The sequence below is a fragment of the Daktulosphaira vitifoliae genome, unplaced genomic scaffold (genome assembly GCF_025091365.1).
Source record: "Daktulosphaira vitifoliae isolate Bord-2020 unplaced genomic scaffold, ASM2509136v1 Scaffold_4, whole genome shotgun sequence".
Lineage (NCBI taxonomy): Eukaryota > Metazoa > Arthropoda > Insecta > Hemiptera > Phylloxeridae > Daktulosphaira > Daktulosphaira vitifoliae.
This window is the reverse complement of record NW_026099575.1, coordinates 23,242,760-23,264,368: the sequence shown is the minus strand read 5'-3', so window position 1 is coordinate 23,264,368 and position 21,609 is coordinate 23,242,760. Positions and strand designations below refer to the sequence as shown.

The 21,609-nt window shown below is 25.4% G+C and overlaps 2 protein-coding genes across 5 annotated transcripts in view; both read right to left on the bottom strand.

Annotated features, from left to right (window-relative positions):
- Positions 1-4,188: 4,188 nt before the first annotated feature.
- Positions 4,189-21,609, bottom strand: part of LOC126903745 (protein RER1) — a 67,864-nt gene continuing 50,443 nt past the window's right edge. The window contains exons 1-7 of one of the 3 annotated variants that reach the window (XM_050682204.1): positions 8,367-8,657; positions 7,596-7,700; positions 7,166-7,270; positions 6,994-7,093; positions 4,890-5,107; positions 4,735-4,809; positions 4,189-4,612 (exon numbers count right to left, since the gene is read on the bottom strand). In XM_050682204.1, coding sequence (XP_050538161.1) covers positions 4,559-4,612; positions 4,735-4,809; positions 4,890-5,107; positions 6,994-7,093; positions 7,166-7,270; positions 7,596-7,667 — 624 coding nt within the window. In that variant the 5' untranslated portion in view covers positions 7,668-7,700; positions 8,367-8,657 and the 3' untranslated portion in view covers positions 4,189-4,558. Of the gene's footprint in view, positions 4,613-4,706; positions 4,810-4,889; positions 5,108-6,993; positions 7,094-7,165; positions 7,271-7,595; positions 7,701-8,366; positions 8,658-21,609 lie in introns of those variants that run through there. The other 2 variants (XM_050682206.1, XM_050682205.1) reach the window with 2 other exon arrangements.
- LOC126903731 (uncharacterized) overlaps positions 13,152-21,609 on the bottom strand; it is a 42,178-nt gene continuing 33,720 nt past the window's right edge. Inside the window, exons 4-8 of one of the 2 annotated variants that reach the window (XM_050682165.1) lie at positions 18,258-18,414; positions 16,461-16,610; positions 15,873-16,019; positions 14,459-15,313; positions 13,152-14,354 (exon numbers count right to left, since the gene is read on the bottom strand). In XM_050682165.1, coding sequence (XP_050538122.1) covers positions 14,011-14,354; positions 14,459-15,313; positions 15,873-16,019; positions 16,461-16,610; positions 18,258-18,414 — 1,653 coding nt within the window. In that variant the 3' untranslated portion in view covers positions 13,152-14,010. The remainder of the gene's footprint in view (positions 14,355-14,458; positions 15,314-15,872; positions 16,020-16,460; positions 16,611-18,257; positions 18,415-21,609) is intronic. The other variant, XM_050682166.1, reaches the window with a different exon arrangement.

Genomic DNA, 21,609 nt, shown 5'->3' with positions numbered 1-21,609 from the left:
TTATATAAATTAAAAAAAAATCTTTAAGTGGATCAAAAATCACTCCATGAAATAAAATAGTTTTCGTCTGTATAATTAACACCTGTAAAAATGTTAAAATATACTTAATTTAAAATGAAAAATTTATACTAGCATTATATGAAATATAATGATAAAAGAGATACATTTTTAAACATAGAGAAATTAATAAATAAATGAAAGCCCTTTAATAAAAAATAAGTATTTTAAATTTATAATTATTAACAAAAAAACATATTTATCAAAGAATAAAATTTTATATTTTATATAAGATAACATACTATAATTAATTTTAAATTTATAACAAAATTAATAATATATTAAAAAAATTATAAAAAAATTTGTAAATATATATATAATATTATGCCTGTAAACACTTTTTGAGTATTAGTGTAAACGGTAGTCTATCAACAAATTTTGAATCAACGACATCATACATAAGATTTAATATTTCTTCCCTATGTAATTGTTGTGATAAAGTAATTTTTCTATAAGATCATTTAAAGTAAGTAATAGAAGTTTATGCTCTTCAATTTTTTTGAGAATTTCAAATAATATGCATTTGTTAATCTTATTAATAGTAGAATCATTTTGAATTTTATTGATACATTTACGATAATTGTGAATAGCTACAAAAATTCGATTTTTAAATTTTTTAATATATAATCCCTGTTTTTCTTGATATGCTGTATTCTATGTGTTATTTAAACTATTGTAAGATATAATTTACTCAAAATTTTATAATTTTCAGTCAATGAATTAATTCTTGTTAATAGCTTACGGTTTTTAACATTGATTATATTACATTAATCATCCCAAATAATACAATGGCTATCTCCAACGATTTTCAGAATATTAGAATCAAAAAAAGAAAAGATCATATAAAATGTTATGAATTCAATCTTTTCCCTTTTTTCTTATTATGAATTTCAGTACTCAGTGACGATCACTTATTAAAGGCCGAAGACAAATGCAATGTCTTAAACATGTTATTCAAATTAAAAAAGATCTGGACTATACGGAGGATGTGACAGCAATTCAAAGCCCAAATCATGCATTTTTGCCATTGATTTAATAATTTGTGACATGGTGCATTGTATTAGTGAAACAAAATATTTTTCTTCGCCATATGCGGTCTTTTTTGTGGTTTCGGCCTTCAAATGCTCTAATAACACAATATAGTAATCGCTATTGATTGTTTTATAAAATTCGAGATTATTAATGAATATAATTTAATGCTCATCCTAAAATACTGAGGCCATATCCTCGCCTGCTGATTATTCCATTTTTGGCTGCTTCGGACCACTTTTACCGGGTCCAGTCCACTCACTTAGGAATGCGTTGTTGAAATTTCATGATTTTTTGACACGTTTCTTTTGAAGGTTGGTTAAAAATCATTAGGATATATTATTGAAGTCATCTTATATATGCGTCAGTCCCGAAACTTTTCAAACAACCTATTCCTCTTTTTTTTCCTCACCTTAATCCCAACTATTTGGGGTCGGCTACCCTTATCCTAAACTTCCACTTGACACGATCTCCCACATCAGCTGTCCTCATATCGCATTCAATAACATTACTCTATCTTTTTTTTGGTCTTCTTCTATCTCTTCTTCCTTCAACAATCAATTCTATAACTGTTCTTACAGCTTCCAATTTTTCTCTCCTCATAACATGACCAAACCATCTAAGTCTATTTTCTCTCATCTTATCAACGATTGGTGCATCACCTATACTCCCTCTTATATGTTCGTTCCTTATCCTATCTTCTCTAGTCACTCCACTCGTCCATCTAAGCATTCTCATCTCTGCTACACTCATTCACTGTTCTACTTTCTTATTAACTGTCCTACACTCTGAATCATTCATCATAACTGGTCTCACTATAGTCTTGTAGAATTTATCTTTTAGCCTCATTGGAATTATTTTATCGAATAAGACACCAGATGCTTCCTACACTTCAACCACCCACACTTAATTCCTACTCTTACCCGAAAACCTTCTGTTACTCCTCCTACACTTTTTATCCTAGTACAAGTGCCATCATACATATCCTTTATTATATTAACGTACCTTTTCGGGACTCCTTTTCTCATTAATGCCCACTTTAAAACCTCTCAGTACTCTATCATACGATTTCTCCAAATCTATGAATATGCTTTTTCATCTTTTGCCTAAACTTTTCTATAAGTTGCCTCACACAAAATAATGGCTCCATTGTTAACTTTTCAGGCATAAATCCAGACTAGTTTTTAGATACTTTTGTCTTATTCTCTTATTTATTACCTTTTCCCAAATTTACATACTATGATTCATAAGGTTTATGCCTCTATAACTTTCACACTCTTGTATGTCTCCTTTACATTTAAATATCGGCACCACAATACTGGTATTCTTCCATTCATTTGGCATTTTCCCCTCTAATCCTGTGGATGAGGATTTTCGAACGACCTGTTATATATTAAATATTTATCAAACTTAATACATTGATAATTATTACTTGGATGTAATTTATTACCATTAGATACCAAAAGAAGAAAAAAAAATCAGAATAGGTTCAACGCAAAAATGTTTACCTTAAAAATACTCAATATCACATCATTGATATATTAATATCCGAGTAAATTGAAATAAATTGAAAATTCTGTATGCGAATTTATAAAAATGAAAAACATTTATAAAAAAAAGTATAAGACTAGAGTTGTAGTTTTAAAAAGTATATGTTTCTTAATCTACTTATTATTAATTTTACAAAATATATGAATATCTGTTTCATTAAGATGTGAATTTAAAGCAATAATTATATTTGTATAGTAAAAGTAGCTGTGGTGATAATTTTATTACAAGTAAATTGTGGTAATTCGCTCAACACTGAATACAAGAAAAATCAACTAATGTCTGTTGAGAGTAGTCAACTTTTAAAGTGTTCTTAATTAATGTATGCTTTGAACTATATGCAAATGGCTTAATTAAAAATATATCATTTGAATTTTGAATTAAATCATGCATTTTACCTATAAATAAGAAATTTTTTTTTGCAAAAAATTATGAATACGTTATTTGGTTTTGGAGGTATTGAAATAGGTACTCTGTGGTTATTAATCATTTATTTAAGTGTTGTTAGTCAGCATATAAGTCAAAATGATCAATAACAATCAAAATCTGTTGAGTATCTAAACATCTTAAAGATACTCATGATTATGTCATGAAAAATCATGCACAAATTTTGGAGAATACGGATTTATTTACAATACACTCTGAAACGTTTACAAAAAAAAAATATTTTAATTAAAGATATCGTAATTAACGCTTATAAAATAATTCGTTTAATAAATTTGTACAACGTACAAGTTAATTGGGAAGCAACCATTATAAATACTATTCAGCAATTGCATGAAAACTATAAAAATGCACATTATATTGATTGGAGGAAAATGGTTAATATTATTTAGTGAGCTTGCGACTTTCTTTAATTTAAAAGATGAAGACTTTGTTTACGAGGTAAAAAAAACAATTGAAAAACAGAATGTCATCCATGATGATCTCATCAAATCATATTTGAACACCTTATGTTTAGATTTGCAATGCGTTAAAAGAAATGAAATTAGACAGAAAATAAATGTCCTTTAATACAGAATAACCCGTTCACAACGAAACAAAGCTGGAAACTATTGCATATTATAGTTTAGGCAATGCAGAAAAATTTATCAATCATTTAAAGTATTTATTTGTAAAACGAAACTTTTTTTTCAAATTAAAAAAAAATCCTATATTTATTTTCATTATATGATATTTAATAATTTCATTGACATTACTCGGTTATTTCAAGTTATAAAACCACTCCAAGATTAAATATAGTATTTATTAAATATTACTTTATTTGTTGGGTATTATATGATTTTTTATGAATGAACACAAAAAAAAAATATGAAAAATGTCATTGTGAACATAAGATGTAGTGTTGTATTTAAAATTTTAACAATGTTAAGAAAAAAATGCTCAGCATTGTTACTATAGATTATTGAACAATAAAAAATGAATTTATTTCTTTTAATAAATGAACATAAAAGTCGATTATTTCAACATTTAAAATTTATCTTAATAGTAAATGTGTAGTTTTATTATCACCAATACATATAAATAATTAAAGTTCATTTTGTTATCTTATCATTAAGTTTGTTATTTTTCATTTTTATTAGATTCTTTAACAAAATATTGACAGGTTTATAATATTAAAATAAATTTTTACAAAATTTGCAAAACAAGTATTATATTTTTTAATTTAATTGAAAGTACAAATTTAAAGTAAAACAATTATATTTTGGTTTTTTCTAAAATGATCAGACCATCCACTAATGCCACTAAATAATTAACAAAATTATTGGTAGTCTAAAGAAATGTAATAAAATTTATAAACAAACATTGGAAAATACAAATTATAGTTTTGCCTCATTTAAATTTATTATGAGTTTATAATATAATATATGCAAAAAAATAACCAATCATATACTTTTACATAAAAAGTATTTCAATTTCATGATCACGTAACAGTTTGGTTAATAACAGGCATGACTGACTGTGGAATAATTGGTGCCTGAAAAAATTGTAAAAATAGAATATTGTAAACATGTTTAAAAATTTGATACATAAAAAAAATTATCAAAAGTCCCAAACACCCTCCTCCTCACCATTTAAAAATCATTTAGCTCTAATCACCTTTCCACTATCATCATGGCCTTGATATTTCGGTTTACTATGAGTGAATGGTAAGTATCTGTATCTAATCATGTGCTAAAAAAATAATAAAATATTGGTTTTAATAATACAATAAAGCTATTGAATAAGAAAGCTTTTTTCTCATTAAAAATTACCATGATTTGACGTTTCATTGTAATGCAGAAAAGAACAATGAAATACAAAACTAGAATTGGCCAAAACACAGGAATGTCAAAGAATTGAAAAAACGTAAGACCTATTGATATTAAAGTAGACTTAACTACCGAATACCAAAACTTAAATTCTGGTAGTCGTCGAATAAATGGTCGAAATTCTTCATTTGCTCGTGTGGGTAATGATGGACCAGAATCATCTATAATAAAATAAAAAACACATTTATTATATTTTTTAATCCTAATAATTAAGAATAAAATTTTATTTCAAGTTCTTCTTGAGTATAATATCTAAGTTTTTTTGAGAAAAGATATAGATAAATAAAATTTTAAATATATATCTTTAAGTACTAAAAAAATTAATTTTATATGAATGTTTTAATAGAATACTTTCTTAAGAGGAATAATAAGTGTAAATTTTTAAACATAATATAGAATTACCAAACAAATTTCCATATATAAATAAAATCTTTATTAATAAAGGGTACTCCTGTGAAAAATTTTCACTAGATTAAATAATGATCACTGAAAAAATAGAAAAGTAATATTATTTTTAACTTTAAATAAATAACTTAGGAGAATCTTTGATAGACTTTTCTCAATCTCTGGTCATTAAAAAAATATAAAATAATTTAAAATACTCAAATCAGTAAAATTGATGCACGCAATTATTCTTTACTTCATATAAAAAATTTGCTAACATTATAATCAGCGTCGAATTAGGGGATAAAATATGACAGGGAAAATTACACACTACGTGGCTTTTTTAAATTTACAGTGTTCCACCTGGTTTTGACATCTTAAATAAATTTTGAACCAGTAAAAATTATGCATTACTTTTTATTTTTAATTTATTTTTCAGTTAAGGACTATGTTTAAGCAATTTTTTTAAATATTTTGTCTCTAAAAAGAAAAATGTTTTATTTTATAATTTTTTCTTATTAAAATTAAAAAATATAATAAATGCATTTAACATAGTTCAAAACTATATAAAAATAATTTCAAAAAAAAATTAACACAAAATATTAACTGGATCTTTAATTATTAAAGATGTCAAAACTTGGTAGGACATTTTATATATGTGTTCGTATCATGTGTAAGGGAGAGTTTCATTAACTTATTTGTAAATGTACCCATTGTATCTCAATAAAGATCAGATACATGGAGAGCAAAGGTGCAATGGTCACTCTGAATTTATAATTTTTATGAATAATTGATAATCAAAAAGTTTTCTATTAAAAAAAAAAATATTAATGCTATCAGAATTAGTGAAATGGTCTCATCAACATTTTTCTTAGATCTATGCCTATCTAAATAGCAAAAATTTAGAATAGCTAATTCAGTATTATTCTAAAAATATAGAGTATTTATAATATAAATGTGTAATTTTCAGTATTAAAACGTGATGATTTTCTTGTTTTTATCAATGATGATAATATCAATGTACACTAAATTAATAAGTTTTATACAAGAAAGTACTTGAAAATTAAAAAATTTACAATTATTACATAACAGTTATACAATACTTGGAAATTTTTAGACGAGTTACTCATCTATGACCAACTTTGTCACACCCCCAGTGTGCTGGGTTCTTTTTAATTGTTAACATTATTTTTAAATTTGATCAATGATAAACGAATCACATTGTAATGATTTTGATAATTTAACATAAATTCTGGTAATAAACTCAAACTAATCAAGATATGTAATCCTATGAATATGAATAGATAAACTTCTAGGTTGGGTTTGTTATATTTATCCATTGTTCCTTATATTCATCATTTTATATATTATTACAATAATAAATGTTTGATTTTAATATAATAACATTTTTCTCTGTAGGTCTAAATTGAATATACTAATCATTGTTTGGTAAGATACGACTATTAGTTTTATTACTTTAAAAAAAAAAATGTAGTCAGGTTTAAAAAAGTTGTCATAAATAAGCTACCATATATTATACAAAGTAAAAAACAAAATATATTTCCATCATCGAATAGTAATAAATTATTGATGAATTTTTAGTTTAAATTAGTAAACTAAATATTTTGTTTAATTTTTAAATATTTAGTAAATAAAAATTTACCTTCAAACTCTTCCATTGCTGGATCAATTTTTGGGGTAAGAAAAGCAATGAACAGGTTTAAATGATAAATACCTAATGCATATGTGACTATGTACCATCCCTGAAAATTTAATAAAGCGTTTTACAAAAAATAGCAATAAAATATGTTAATAATAGAAGTTAAATGTATTACCTGTAACAATATTATTCTTAACATGAATAAAATAATAAATACTAATGCTGCTATCCATCTTGCTGTTTTAAAAGGTGTTATATCATCCAGAAATTTTTGCTGTCTCTGCAATTATTTTTGAATTAATGTAACAAACAAAAATATAATAATAAAGCAAAATTAATGTGATAATTGATGCACTAAAAATGTACTTGAAATGTACTTGAAATTAAATTATAATTTATGCTATGTAAAATATAGAAATTGTTTAAACCTAAATTAATTAAAAAAAAATTTGATATTTGAAAATATTATCTATTTTTGCAGAAGAAGATTTTTATTACTCAGATATTCAAGTTTTAATAACGTTCTTATTTTTAACAAAAATATTTTAATTTAAATTTTTAAGCTTGTTGAAATAGTTTGTAGTAATGTTAGTATTTGCACATACCTGTGATAAACGAAGAAAAGCAAGAGATATTGTGCTACGTTGATTAATAGAATCATTTGTAAAGTCTTGCATAATTATGCAAATATTACCACAACTTTTTAAAATCTAAAAAATAAATATGATCATATATCAATATATAGTCAGCTATTTTATTTATTTACTATTAAATATTAAGATAATGTTTTAAAAATTGATATAATTATAGATATTTTACAAACAAATTTGAATAAATATTAATTTTAAAATTGAAATTTTTTAATTAATTTAAAAATTATATTTAATAGCTATACAATTTTATCTTAACCTGGAATATAACTACATTATAATAATGAAACATTACTTTGTATACTATAAACAGGTATACAAGGTGTATACCTGTTTATAGTAAGAGTACATTTTTAATTATTTAAAACACCTAGTAGTCTGTATTAACAATCCATTAAATTTAATCTGATAATGTCAAAAAAATAATATAATATTTGAAGTGGTTGGTGCTGATTTTTTACTTAGAAAAATGTGAAAACAATTTTCTTTATAATTCTTGACCGTTAAATTCATTTTTATCAAAGAATATTAACATATCATGTGAAATATCGAACTTAAAGAACCATGCAACTATTTTATACAATTTTTCATAACAAATAGTGTAAAGAATTTTTAATATACAAGTAAATTAAATTTATGATAGAAAAACATAAGTATAGGCATTTATTGACTCAAATTCAGTAAAAATACTAATCGTTTTAAAAGAGTCACAAGATTGATACTTACAGTTAATAAAATTTCACGTCACGTAGATTCTTTAAAACTCAAGAGTAACTATAAACATTTTTATAAACAAAACCCTCATCACAAAAAAATAAATGTGTAATTAGTAATATTTTTCAATAATGTACATCAGCGACGCTCCACATTCCTAATTAAGACTAAACCGGAAATCGTTCTATTTTGAAAGGATTAAAAACGTTATCACAATTAATAAATTTCAATTATTTATTAGAAAGATGAGCTAAATTTTTTGGGAGTCGGCAGAAGTCATAAATTCGTTTGATACATTTTCATCTGATAAGAAGTGATAAGATTCCGGTTGCGTGGACTGTTGTGAGTGTACGAGCGCCATACTAATATTGATATATCTTTACTTATTCTGCCATGAAAATAGTACCAAATTAGCGCAAATATTCAAAATATCAAATATCCTAGTAATTCCGATAATACTATCTGTTTAAATAAAATTGTGCAGAAGGGTATTAATTTTGATTATACAAAAAATTGCCATGTTGTATGTCTGATGTTTAGAAAATTTTCATGGGTCAGTGGAGGGCAATGTGATGCACCAAACACGGTGCTTTTACCATAAATATAAGATTAATAAAACATATGAGATAAAAATATTTATAATTTTTATTTTATTTTGTCTTAACCTGTAAAAAAACAGTGGGTAAAAGATTATTGAATTAATAAAAAGCTAAATGTTAGTTATTAGAATTGTAAATGACCAAACAAAGTCTTCTGAAATCATAGAATATTTTATAGAATTTATGAATATCCTAGTTTGGATTTATAAAATGTTTTAATTAATAATTTTAAAGTATACGTATTTAATTTAAAAAATTGTTGAGGCCAAGACAAAATAATATTATATTGTAATTAGCCAATTTAAAGGTGTTCACGCTAGAATATTAATTTACAATTCTAGACCATTTTTTGTTCCATGAGCGTCCGTGGGTGCAATTTCTTATTAAAAGATGCTGCAGAAACTATGGTTTTAAAAAACATGTTTAAAATGTAAGAAAATAATTTATAATATTTAAAATATCCCACAAGATCTATGTGAATTTTGCAATTTTTGGTCTTTAAACACTTCCGGCTTAAAACATAACAACCCTTGCACAACTTCATCCATGGGTACGCTTTTTATGAAATTATTGAGTGAGTTTACACATTGTTTTCAGCTTCAAAAAACAGATGAAACATTTAAAAAATACATTATAGTAAGTCAATAAAGTAGGATGAAAAGATTAGAGATAGAATGATTTAGAGTCAGAAAATTTGTACCAAAACATATTATTCCAACTGTTATTACAGAAGAATAGTTAAAAAAACCCAGCACAGGGGGATCGCTGTATAGTGGTGATATGGCATAATTGAATCAAGTATAATGATACCTGACAGTGATTAAAATCACTATCATATAAAACGCTTCCATGCAAATCTTTAGATAGTGAATAATTTTAAAAAATTGGTGGATTATTCCAAAAGCTACAAGATCAGCTATTTTCTTATTTATATTATGATTAAGATAAAGTATGTCAAATGAAAAAGGGATATAAATTTGATTTCTCATAAAAAAAATTGTGTTGATCCATACATTTTTAAATAAGTTATAGCATTATAAAGTTAAAAATATAAAAAATAAAATCGAGAATTTTCATACAAAAATAGCATTCGGTAGCCATTTTGGTTTTCGGTAGAGATTTGGGAAGTTGAACATAAATTTTGTTTTTAGCTTTTCCACTTTTTCTCAGCTATCACTGGATCAATTACTTTAAACGATACGTCAAAAGATCACAAATCATATCTAGTCGAACACATCACCCACAAAAATTGAAAAAAATTTACCTCGTTCGCCATAAATGGGGGAAATCTCCAAAAAAATTATAAATTTAAATATCAATAATTTTCGACACTTTTTCAATTTCTTTTACTTAAAACTGCCATAACTTTTTGAATAATACATGAATAGAAACGATTTTTTTTTAACATATAAATTAGATATTTATTTACATTTGGTATATATATTTTTTTAATCTGAACTTTCGCCTACTCAAACCTTACTATGATGTGTTTTTTTTTATAGATGTTTAATGTCTTTACCTATCATTTGATATATTTTTTTATAAATTTGACCCTCTACCTGCCCACAGGGAGGGAAATAAAAATGACAACTTTTCACAAAAAAATGACATTTTCAACTTAACTTTTGACAGTGCTCCGAAAGGTCTGACACTTTTATCTTAAATTAAAGCTATTTTAATATACTTTATTATGGAATAATAAAATTTCGGACTTAATTTTGTCTTCACGGTGAAAATGACTACCGAATGCTATTTTTGTGTGAAAATTCTTGATTTTATTTTTTACATTTTTAACTTTATAATGCTATAACTTATTGAAAAATTTATGGATCAAGACAATTTTTTTATGAGAAATCAAATTTATATCCCTTTTCATTTGACATACTTTATCTTAATGAGGATATAAATAAGGAAATAACAGATCATGTAGGTTTTGGAATAATACACCAATTTTTTAAAATTAAATACTATCTAAAGATTTGCATGGAAGCATTTTTTATGATAGAGGTTTTATTTATGATAGGATTTGATTTGGAAAAATGTTTAAATAATTTTAATTATTTATTACATTTTTTAATTCATGTGTGAAATGATATGAAAAAATTCCTCGAAAAGAGGTATCCACCAAGTGGCCTACGGACCACTTTCTTCAAATTTAATGCAAAATGCGTGGCGAAAAAATAATTTTTACTAAGCCCCGCATATTCTTCCACTGCTTTTAACCATATGCTATTTAATTGAAAACAAATTATAAATTGTATATATATATATATATGTAGACAAAATATAGAATTATGGAAAATTTAAATTAATAGTATCCGAATTAATTCAGATATTGTTTATCTAAATTAATGGAATAAATTATTTTATTCAATTAAGTAAAAACATGTTTTAAATACAAAATATACGTTTAATTATAATAGAAATGTATGTCAAATAATTACCAAAAAAGGTATAACCACTGAAATGTAGCGAATTACACAATACAGCGTTTGAGATAGTAATATACATAGCTACATAAAAGTATAAAACCGACGTATTATATTAAATAATTAATATTAATATTAATTAATAATATCCTTCATTTAAAATAAAATTTAGTTTTAATGTATAAAAAGTATACAATAATAAATTTTGAGAAATGATATTTTAAAAAACATTTTTATATTGCACTCAAACCTTAGGTTAGTTTTAAAAACTTTAAATGTATAATTAAGACACAAACAAAATATTTTATAGATATGAAAGAATGGCAAATTAATTTTGTCCAAATTTATACTAACTAGTGTAACAAAAAAAAAAAATTAACAAAACTACTTAATAACAAATAAAAACAAAAACACTTTTGGAAGTGGGTTTTAACACATCAGTCATTTATTTTTATATTCATCTTATTAATAAAATAATAAATATAGTTAAAACTTATCATTTTATTATCATCAAATTTTTAATTTGTGATTGAATGTGAAATGTAACTGACATTTTATTAAGAACACATATTAAAGAAATACATTTAAATATTAATATTATAACGTCAATTTAATAATTTATTAATTAAGTGATATAAATATATTGCACTTTGAAAATAGTAAAAGTTAAAATATCAACACTAACAGCAATAACACGACATTAAGACTACACTGGAAAAAAATATAGCCGATTAAAATAAAATATATTATTGTTAAATCAATGAAATATTTTATTCTCTTTTATTAAATTTTTGTTTAACTATCAAAAAATTATTATTGGCTGTATTCGTACATTAACAATAATTTTTTGTTAATTTATCAAATATTTTTGTTTAAAAAAATATCCTATAGCGTGTTTTTTAAATATTATACAATATAACTTTGTGTCATTAAATAAATAATTAATCATATAATAGCATTTATAATATAAATTTGATTGTAATTATACAAATAATTATTAATTCAATCAATGTTAATAAAAAAAGTTTATATTATAATCATTGAAAATTAAATAAAAGTATTAGAGAAAAATAAATTAATTTACAGTTTTAATGAAAAAATTCTTTGATGTTTTTTTTAATTATTGCCATAAAATCATTACATTTTCAGCTATCTATTTGTTAACTGTGAAATATTTGATTTAAATAATACCTTAAAATTTGAAATTATGATAGTATAAAATGTTTTAATTACACTTAGTTCATGACAAAACTTATTAATTAATTTCCAAAAATGAATAACATATATTTGATATCTATTAATTCAGTACCAGTTAATCAATTATTGTAAAATAGTCACAAAAAACATTTTTATTCACTCATATACAATGTAATTATTTAATTAATTCTTTATATGTATATCTTTTCTTAACTTGAAAGAACAAATGCAGTAATTTTTAGGGTTTTTATTCTTCTAATGTCATTTTACATAACTAAATAAATTTTTTTTTAAATTTACCATCGTGAATTTGTAATATAATTAGGACTCAAATAGTATTCAAAAATAAATTAAGCTTTTAATCGTATAAAATTGAAAGTGATAATATAAAATATCTGACAAAGTAAAGAATAATAACTACTTACAAAAGTTTCCAGTAATTAAATTATTTTACTAAATTAAATAAAAAATTAAAGTATAATTTAATAATAAGAATTTTTGAAATCTCTTTCTTAGTAATTATTTATCACATTTCATAATATAATAATACTTATAAACGTTATAAATTTCGTTTATTTTAATTTGCCACATGCGTAAAAATATTTAAGAGTTTATAACAGAACTGAAATAATTTCGGTTCTGGCAATTTTTCTTACATCTAGTAAATAAGTTTATTTATATTGAAATATTTTTAGTACATCTTGAAAAGAGATTAAAGATTAAACAAAAATATTATATGACCATCTTTGAATCATTAATTGAACTTAAAATTTGACTTTTAAAAAGTTTAAGTATTAGGTTTGGTTAAGGTTTTAAAAGTGATTTAATATTATTTAAATTTTTTTAAATTATTAACCGTGAATTTTTCTAAAAAAATTCGATGTTGGTAAACTAACTTACTAGATATAGAAAAAAATTTCTTAGATCAGAAATCATTCTGGATCCTAGTACTGGTTTATAGAATATAGTAAATATTAAACTATACATCATAATGTTTATTGTAAAATTAATATGCAAAATGTTATATATATTTAAATTTAAAAATTCTTACAAATCATTGTATTTATATAAGCAAAATGCGGATTGTATTGTCGGTGGTTATTGTTTGTTAATATTCACTTATTTGTTGGTGGACGGAAAAACAAGTAAGTGAAACACCGGACGGACTCTACATTTTTTGTAGGTAATAGAAGTACTAAAATAATTGTTTTAATAAATGAAGTATTTTAGTCAGAAAAATAACATAAAACAATAAAAACTTATATGACAATTATTAAAAATATTGGAGGGAACCAAAGTTAAATAAATCAATTATTACGTCGCACAAAGCTTAATAAGGTATTCTTAGCAACATTTGCATCTTCAACTTTTTGTTCTAGCAATATATTTCAATTAGAAAACTAAAACTTTTTGGAATTCTGTCAATGATATCTAAACATTTCGGAAGAACATACTGAGTTTCCACATTATCATTGGTTTCTTAAATACCGTTACTGATCCATCTTGTTCATTTCCTCCTAACAGGAAAACTGTGCATTCTTTCACTTGTTGTTGATCACGATCAGTACGGCTGGCACTGACAGCTCGGGCCTTTAGTGGAGGACCACGAACGTCTGAGATAGATTGAGCATAAACTTTAGAAGAATTAAACGCCGTAGATGAATTCAGTGCCAATGTTTTAGGAGGTACAGGTCTGTTCATTTCTCGCATTTCAAACGTATTATCACTATCTTCCAATAAACTATCTGGAGGACTGTTTAGTTTGACATAATCACCTTTAAAACATAAAATATTTATTATATGGTATTGACAATATATTCACTATTAGCAGAATTAACTACTAAATTATGTGTTAAGTATAAAATTAAACATAACTTACCTTTCGAAATAGCATTTTGTATATCAGCTTGCACAACGTAATTCGGGTTGGAAAAACACATTGGTCCTTCGCTGTTAGGCGACAAGTGCATGGTCTCAATACTTGCGTAACCAGAAGTTATATCACCAGGTTCTTCTGGAGTACTATATGGATTGCCAAATCTGGAAGATGCCGAGTTAGTTAATGGATAACTGCGACGGTTTAATACTTTATTAAGAGACATGGCCGATGAAGGTCCGTTTGGATGAAACCTCATGTGTACCGACCCAAAATCATTGTCAATTTCTACTCTTGGACTAGGTGCTTCTTCGTCTTCTAAATATACAAGCTTTGCAGCCTCAACAGGCGTGAGAGCGGCACCAAAATTAGGAACGGAAATGTGGTCTCTAGGCATCCGAAATGATTTGGGAGGCGAATTGTTAGGTATAACTGGCGATATTAATGATCTGGCAATAACATTCACACTTTGTGACTTGACCATATTCTGTTGATGAGTTTCTCCGTTATCTTTACTACTTAACATACTGTAAGCATTATTATTGGAAAACTTATACAAATTGAGTTGAGATAGCTTTGAAAGTTCTCTAAGGATGTTCACATTCGAACCTCTTGTTCTTGACTCAGGTCTAGATTGATGTTGATGTTGAATATGAATCTGATCCCTATCGCTACAGCTCAATCTATCAACTGATCGACCACATCTCGGTCGTCGTGCTAATGGACTTTGAACACCATTTTCTCGACCCTGTTTCACTGATGTAAATTCTGTTTTCTCTGCCGTAGCTACTGCTATAGCTTCACAAATTGGTGGAGGTTGTGGATACATATTTTGAATTTTCTCCCAAGTTTCACTAGCTAAATTATTTAATAATAATTTTTATAGAAGTTATATGTTGTGTAGATCATTATTATTATTTTGTACAGAACACACATATTTACGTATGTCATTTTATCATTTTTTTTTTATTCAAAATATATAAGAAACTAGTTAATTATTATTTTTTAGTTTATGTTTAAAAACAATTAGTTTTAATAATTAAAAAAAATTATATTAATAAATATTATTTTAGAAAAATTTAAAAGTAAACATTGAATATTGAGCAAATTATTTAATGATTAAACCATTGATTTTATCTGAATATCACTAAAATACAATTTTATACTTTTAAAAGTTAAATCAAAACCTCAATTAAAGTTAACACTAACTGTTAAAAATAAAGCGCACGAAATCTTCGAAAGTTAAAATATAAATTTTAGTTTTTAAATGTATAAACTGATAGTATTAGAATTAATGAAAATTCAAATAAGTAATAATTTATTTAGTTTTGCCCTCGTTTGTAAAAAATGTGTTCTGTATATGTTTTAAGTTTAGGTTCGATTGTTTAATCTTGATTTGATTAGAAAAAGACATTACCAAAATAAAACTTCCACAAATCGTTGCTTATTTGTCCTCCTTTTTTACCACCAAAAATAACCATGGACCCCATCACTTTACAGGTGCTATGACCTTGTAATGGTCCGGGATTAACTTTACTTTTAACGATGCTCCACTTTTTTCTAACTAAAAGAAAAAGAAAAATGTAGTATAAAATTGTTTAGGACGTATGAGTTATTCGAAGAAAGTTTTACTATTCACTTTATTCAAAATTGTTTACTTAGAGTTCATTTATAACTGAAAAAGAAGTTGAATACATTTTTTTTTTTTTAATTATGTTTAAATTTCTGTTTTTGATGAACAATAAATGTTCTTTTTTAATAATTTTTTTTTATAACATATAAAAACATATGCTAAAATAAAAGTAAATATTTCGCCTAATATATCAAAGCCATAAAATTTGAATTTAAAAAAGGAAATTTCTTTAAAATTATTTTGATTATAATCATGATTAATTATACTGAATAATCAAATCTTTAAATTGATATTATTTTTCATAATTATAATAAAGTTGAGAGGAATTCCATTATGAATACTTAATAATAAAATTTTAAACCATTTTCATACCAAAATCAAATTTCCATAAATCTGATCTCTCTTGCAAATCTGTCATTCCGCCGTATACCCACATGACATCTCCGTATATAATAGCTGAATGTTTGTGTCTTGCGGGAGGTGTAGTTTTTCCTTGGGAGAGGAGATGCCAAGTCTGAGAATCTGAAAATATTAATAAAAAAAACTATAGAATATTTAATAGAGTAGAAACGAATAAATTTATTCTTAATCCGTCACGTACAAATGTAATGGTGCGAAAATAAGGGATACCATTTGCATTATATTTTATTTTTTTAAACACAATTTATCTCTGATATTTTTTACTTTTAAATAAATTAAATTTTCCCTAAAAATACATAGTGATTTGTTAGAAATAAAATATTTTGGAATTATAAAAATTAAGTTTAACTATAGATGATAAAATTTTTAATATTTATCACATCATTAGTTCATAGAACTAATATAGAATGAAAATGATGTCAGATGAAAAAATGTTTTGACAACCATTATTTATTTATTCAGACTACTAATTTGATTTTAAGTAAAATATTAAACATAAAGTGTGATATAAACTATGAGCAAGTAGTATATTTTTTTTTATGTGCGTAATTTCTATTCGGTTATTTAATTTGAACAAAATATTTGCTGAAACAAAACTAACAGATATGATCATTGTGTTTGTAAAACGCATGTTTTTGTTTACCCATTATTAAATACTAATTTTTTTATTATAAAATTAATGCTCATTAAACTGCTATTCTGTTAATACCTTTTAATTTTAGTTTACAGAACAATTTAAATTAATAATAGAATTGATATAATTTTTCATAAAATCGTAATCATGTTTCATTTAAAAATACTTGGAAGATGTTTTAAAACAAAGTATTAGCCAAGGATATTAAATAATTCACTTAGAAAAATATTTAATGAAATACTTTATAGCTTTCTAATTAACTTTACTTAACTTAAGTGCTCGATTTGAATCCATTTTTCAAAAACTAGTGTCTTACGATTAAGCTTAGCCTTCTAATTCATTAATTACAATGCCTAGACAGTTTTTTAGGGTATAAATGAAATTACATTAATGGTTATACGATGGTTCGAGTAATTTAAAAATGCCAGACGTACCACTGTTTGAACATTTTTTTGTATTGTTTGTTAGTTTTGATAACTATTAGTAAGACAATAAACGTCAAACAACAAGAAAAAATGAATGTTTATATGTTTTAAAAAGTCTTTATAGTTATTTGAGTAATAGTACACTATAAACTGTATGGAAATATTTACTAATATTGATACAAACCACGTCCTTAGAGTATATCAAAGAGAATATTTTATTAAACAAAAAAATTTATAAGCTCTATAACCAAGAATATAAATTTCTATATATGTAAAATATATAGGATATATTTTTTGAATTCGCGAGTATTATATAAAAAATAATACTAATAGTTGTAGGATTAAAAAATAAAATTATCTACAAAAGTTATGTGAGATTGGCTGACAGAATTATTCAAAGTTGGACAAGTTTGAGAGAGCTTCATCGAAAAAAAAATTTATTTAATATCCTTAATCATAATGAATTTTCCAGTGTATTTATTTATAATATTACATTTGACAGAAAAATACATTAAAAAAAAACTTAAAAATGTTGAAGTAGAACAATTATTTTTTTATACTAATTTAAGTAATAAAATTTTAATATTACCAAATACCTATGTCATAAAACTTATAGAGATAACAAGACTTGAGTCGCATTAACCTACTACAGAAAACTTTTATTTTGATAACTCTAATTAAAAAACTTACCAAAGTGAAATGCCCACATCTCGCCGCTGGATCCTTTTAGGTCTCTGTAACCACCGTAAATAATCATGGAATTTCTGTATACAAGAGCAGTATGCCCTCTTCTGCCTTTTGGAACGTTGGTGCCAGATGCGCATTTGACTTTATTCCATTGGTTATCCTGAAACAAAAGCACATCTAGTAAAATATCATACATTCCGTCAGTCAATAACTTTTGATGTAGTGAGCTGATATATTTTTTGATGTGCCGTAGATGTAAATACATACCAAGGCGTTACACATTACATAATTCAACCGCCTGGGTATTGTATTATATCTATAATAATAATTTCATCCCCTTTTTAGCAAAGGGCACTACACCGCGATCGAGGGTTCGTTTATTAATAAATACCGTTTCGCTTTATGGTTTTAAAAACGTGTTTGTTATAAAAGGGAAGAAAAACACCTCACAGTTCATCCACCATTCGTTTCTAACTTTTTGAATTGTTTTTGTAAACTTCGCAAGTCTGAAGTCAGTGCGATTTAAAAAAGATACTTCAAGAGTTTATTTTTTTAAGATTTTCGCTACTAATTTATATTTTCTAAAATTAATTTATTATAATTTAAATAAATCGAATACTTATAAATTTTCATAACAAGTAAAAACAACATCTGGAAGTTAAAGTGCGCATAAACCAAATATGAAGTACTCTTGAGGTTTACAAAAAAAAATTATTTTTGCAGTAAAAGCGTTTATGTTGATTACTTCTCATTTCAAAGATAATATTCCAAATTACTAGCTAAATACAATTTTTATGAAAACTCAGCTAAGAAATACGTCTTTAATTTAAAACAAAATTTTAATAAATAAATATATAGATAATCACTACATGAGTCATCTTATACGAGTATGATTAAATTTGAAATATTGAGACATAATTTAACAATTAATATTAAATATATTCAATTAAAATGTTTCAAATGTCATAGAAATTTTAATTTGAGTTTTGATTAGTTTATACTACAATACATGTCAATGTACTTTGGTATAAGTGACCTATATTCATAATGATAACTACAACCTGTATGTTATTGATATATTGCATTTGTACGGATTGACATATTATTTTACAAATGAAATAATATATATTTTTATTTCGTATGATTTTGAAATTAATGGTACATATATTCAAAACATTTTTATAGGCAATAAGTATCTATTTCCCAGAGCTTGAATACATAAGAAAATTAAAGAGACTAATATTTATTTAAAAGTATACTTTTTGAGATTTATTTGTTTGTTTTATACTACGAAAGTACAAGAACTTTCTGGAGTATAGTAATTTCCTTCTGTATGCATTAAAGAGGAGGCTACAGCAAATAAAACGTATGACTATATATTTGTTCAGAAATATATTGAGTGTTCAAAGGTTTTTTTTATCTAGACGTAGGCAATTTAAAGTATAAGCTACTATATTTTAAATTTTATATAAAACTGCTCTTACTATAATTGGTATATGTATATCAAATTTGTTTTAGATTAAAGGAAAATAAAATATGTAACCCATATTTTACTCAAATGTCATTTAATATTTACCATCAAATTCAATTGAATTGAATTCTGTCAGTTTACATACTATAATATCATACTTCATATGAAATTAAATTTTATATCACGTGTTTCATTTGTATCTAGTTATAAGATAGTATTATTGTGCACTTGAAATTTAAGGGTAAATTAATTGTATGATATTTGTGATAGTATAATTAAATATAATTATGCAATTTCTAATATAATAATGTCTTGTAAAACGAAAAAGGTTCGAAAATATTTTTGCCCTAAGACATACATTATGTCAGATAAATTAAAAGTTGTTATGTAAGATTAAAAAAAAAAAAAATTGAAATTCTCTCTGTGTCATAATAATTTTCATTTTTTTCAAACACAAATGACTTTATTTAGCCTTACATTTTTAGATAAATAATAAAAACAAGCTGTGGTCTTCTTTCTAATTTGTCTGATCTACCAACACAAGTAAGTCATGATAAACATTTAGACGGACCCTTATTTTTATATTAATGAAAAAGTAAGAGATGTTTTTTTGGTATTAGCCTGAGCCTAACGAAGGCTCTTCCGGTTATTGCTTTTTATCTGACATTGAGTAATCGTTTATTTTTCTTAGGCTATAAAAGATTTTAAAAGCATTGTTCTTATTTGTTTTATTAATATTGTCAATAAAGCGTACACAGGTATTGCTGTAAAAATAAAGAATGCTCAGTGGAGCTTAAATTAAAAATAAATGTCAAGTAGAAACGTGACTTGTCTACTGTCAACATACAGCCACTTTTCCATCGCGGCCTTCCAGTACAATAAATGATGAAGTGCATTGATGTACAAAAGTGAGACATACTAGACAAAGCAATAATATCGGTATTTCGTAGCTGACATTTTGCAAAGGTGGAGAATACTATATCACCTCGTTAGAGCGAAGCATACACACGCCATTTTTGCGGCTACCCACCGCCGCTGTGTGTTTACCTCAATTTGTCAAAAAACTTGAAAAAAAAAACCGTACGTGTCCTAAAACATTGCAGATATAAACGAATTTCAATTGAGTTACTTGGTGTGTTTGGTACAGGTTTTCACGCCAAATCATCATCAATTTTTTACGGCGATCCAACGATGGTATACGATGGTGTATATTTGATACGGAGCCAAAGTCAAACTCGACTCTATATTATTATTAGTCCTGCCAGAGCTTTTACCGAATGTGTGTACGTACACACAACAAATAATGGCGCACCCCTCGTTTTGTATTACCCATTCCCCTGTGGGGATAAAAATGAATTGAGCCACCCGTGTTCCTTATACTCTCTGTCTCTTTCGCGTGTACACTTGGTCGTCTCTCTTTTTATTCTCTCTGTTTCACTATCTATTGCTCTCTAGTAATTTATAAAACACCCTTTGGCAGAACAAGGGACCCTTGCGTCTTTTCCTCTCTGTAGCCACTGCCGTCGCCACAGGGTCAAATTAAACGGACTGTCTACGTCGTCGGCCGGTGTGGTTTTAGCTACAAGCACGGAACACCGAGTCTAGTAGTAGGATCGCAATTAACAGAGTCTCGGATGCGTGAATGGTTATAATTTCCAGACGTCGACAGAACAAAATTTAGAGAGAAAAATTAAACGTACTTCAACTAAAAGCCGTATGTGACACGAGGGGAAGACGCACATTTGACAACACATCCGAGAATCACGCTAAGGTGAACGTGTCGTTCATTGTACGCGCGTTTGAATGACATGTGAATTTTAACACCACTCTCTAACGTTTAATTTTGTAGGAATTACAATGACAACTTTTCATATAAGTTATGAA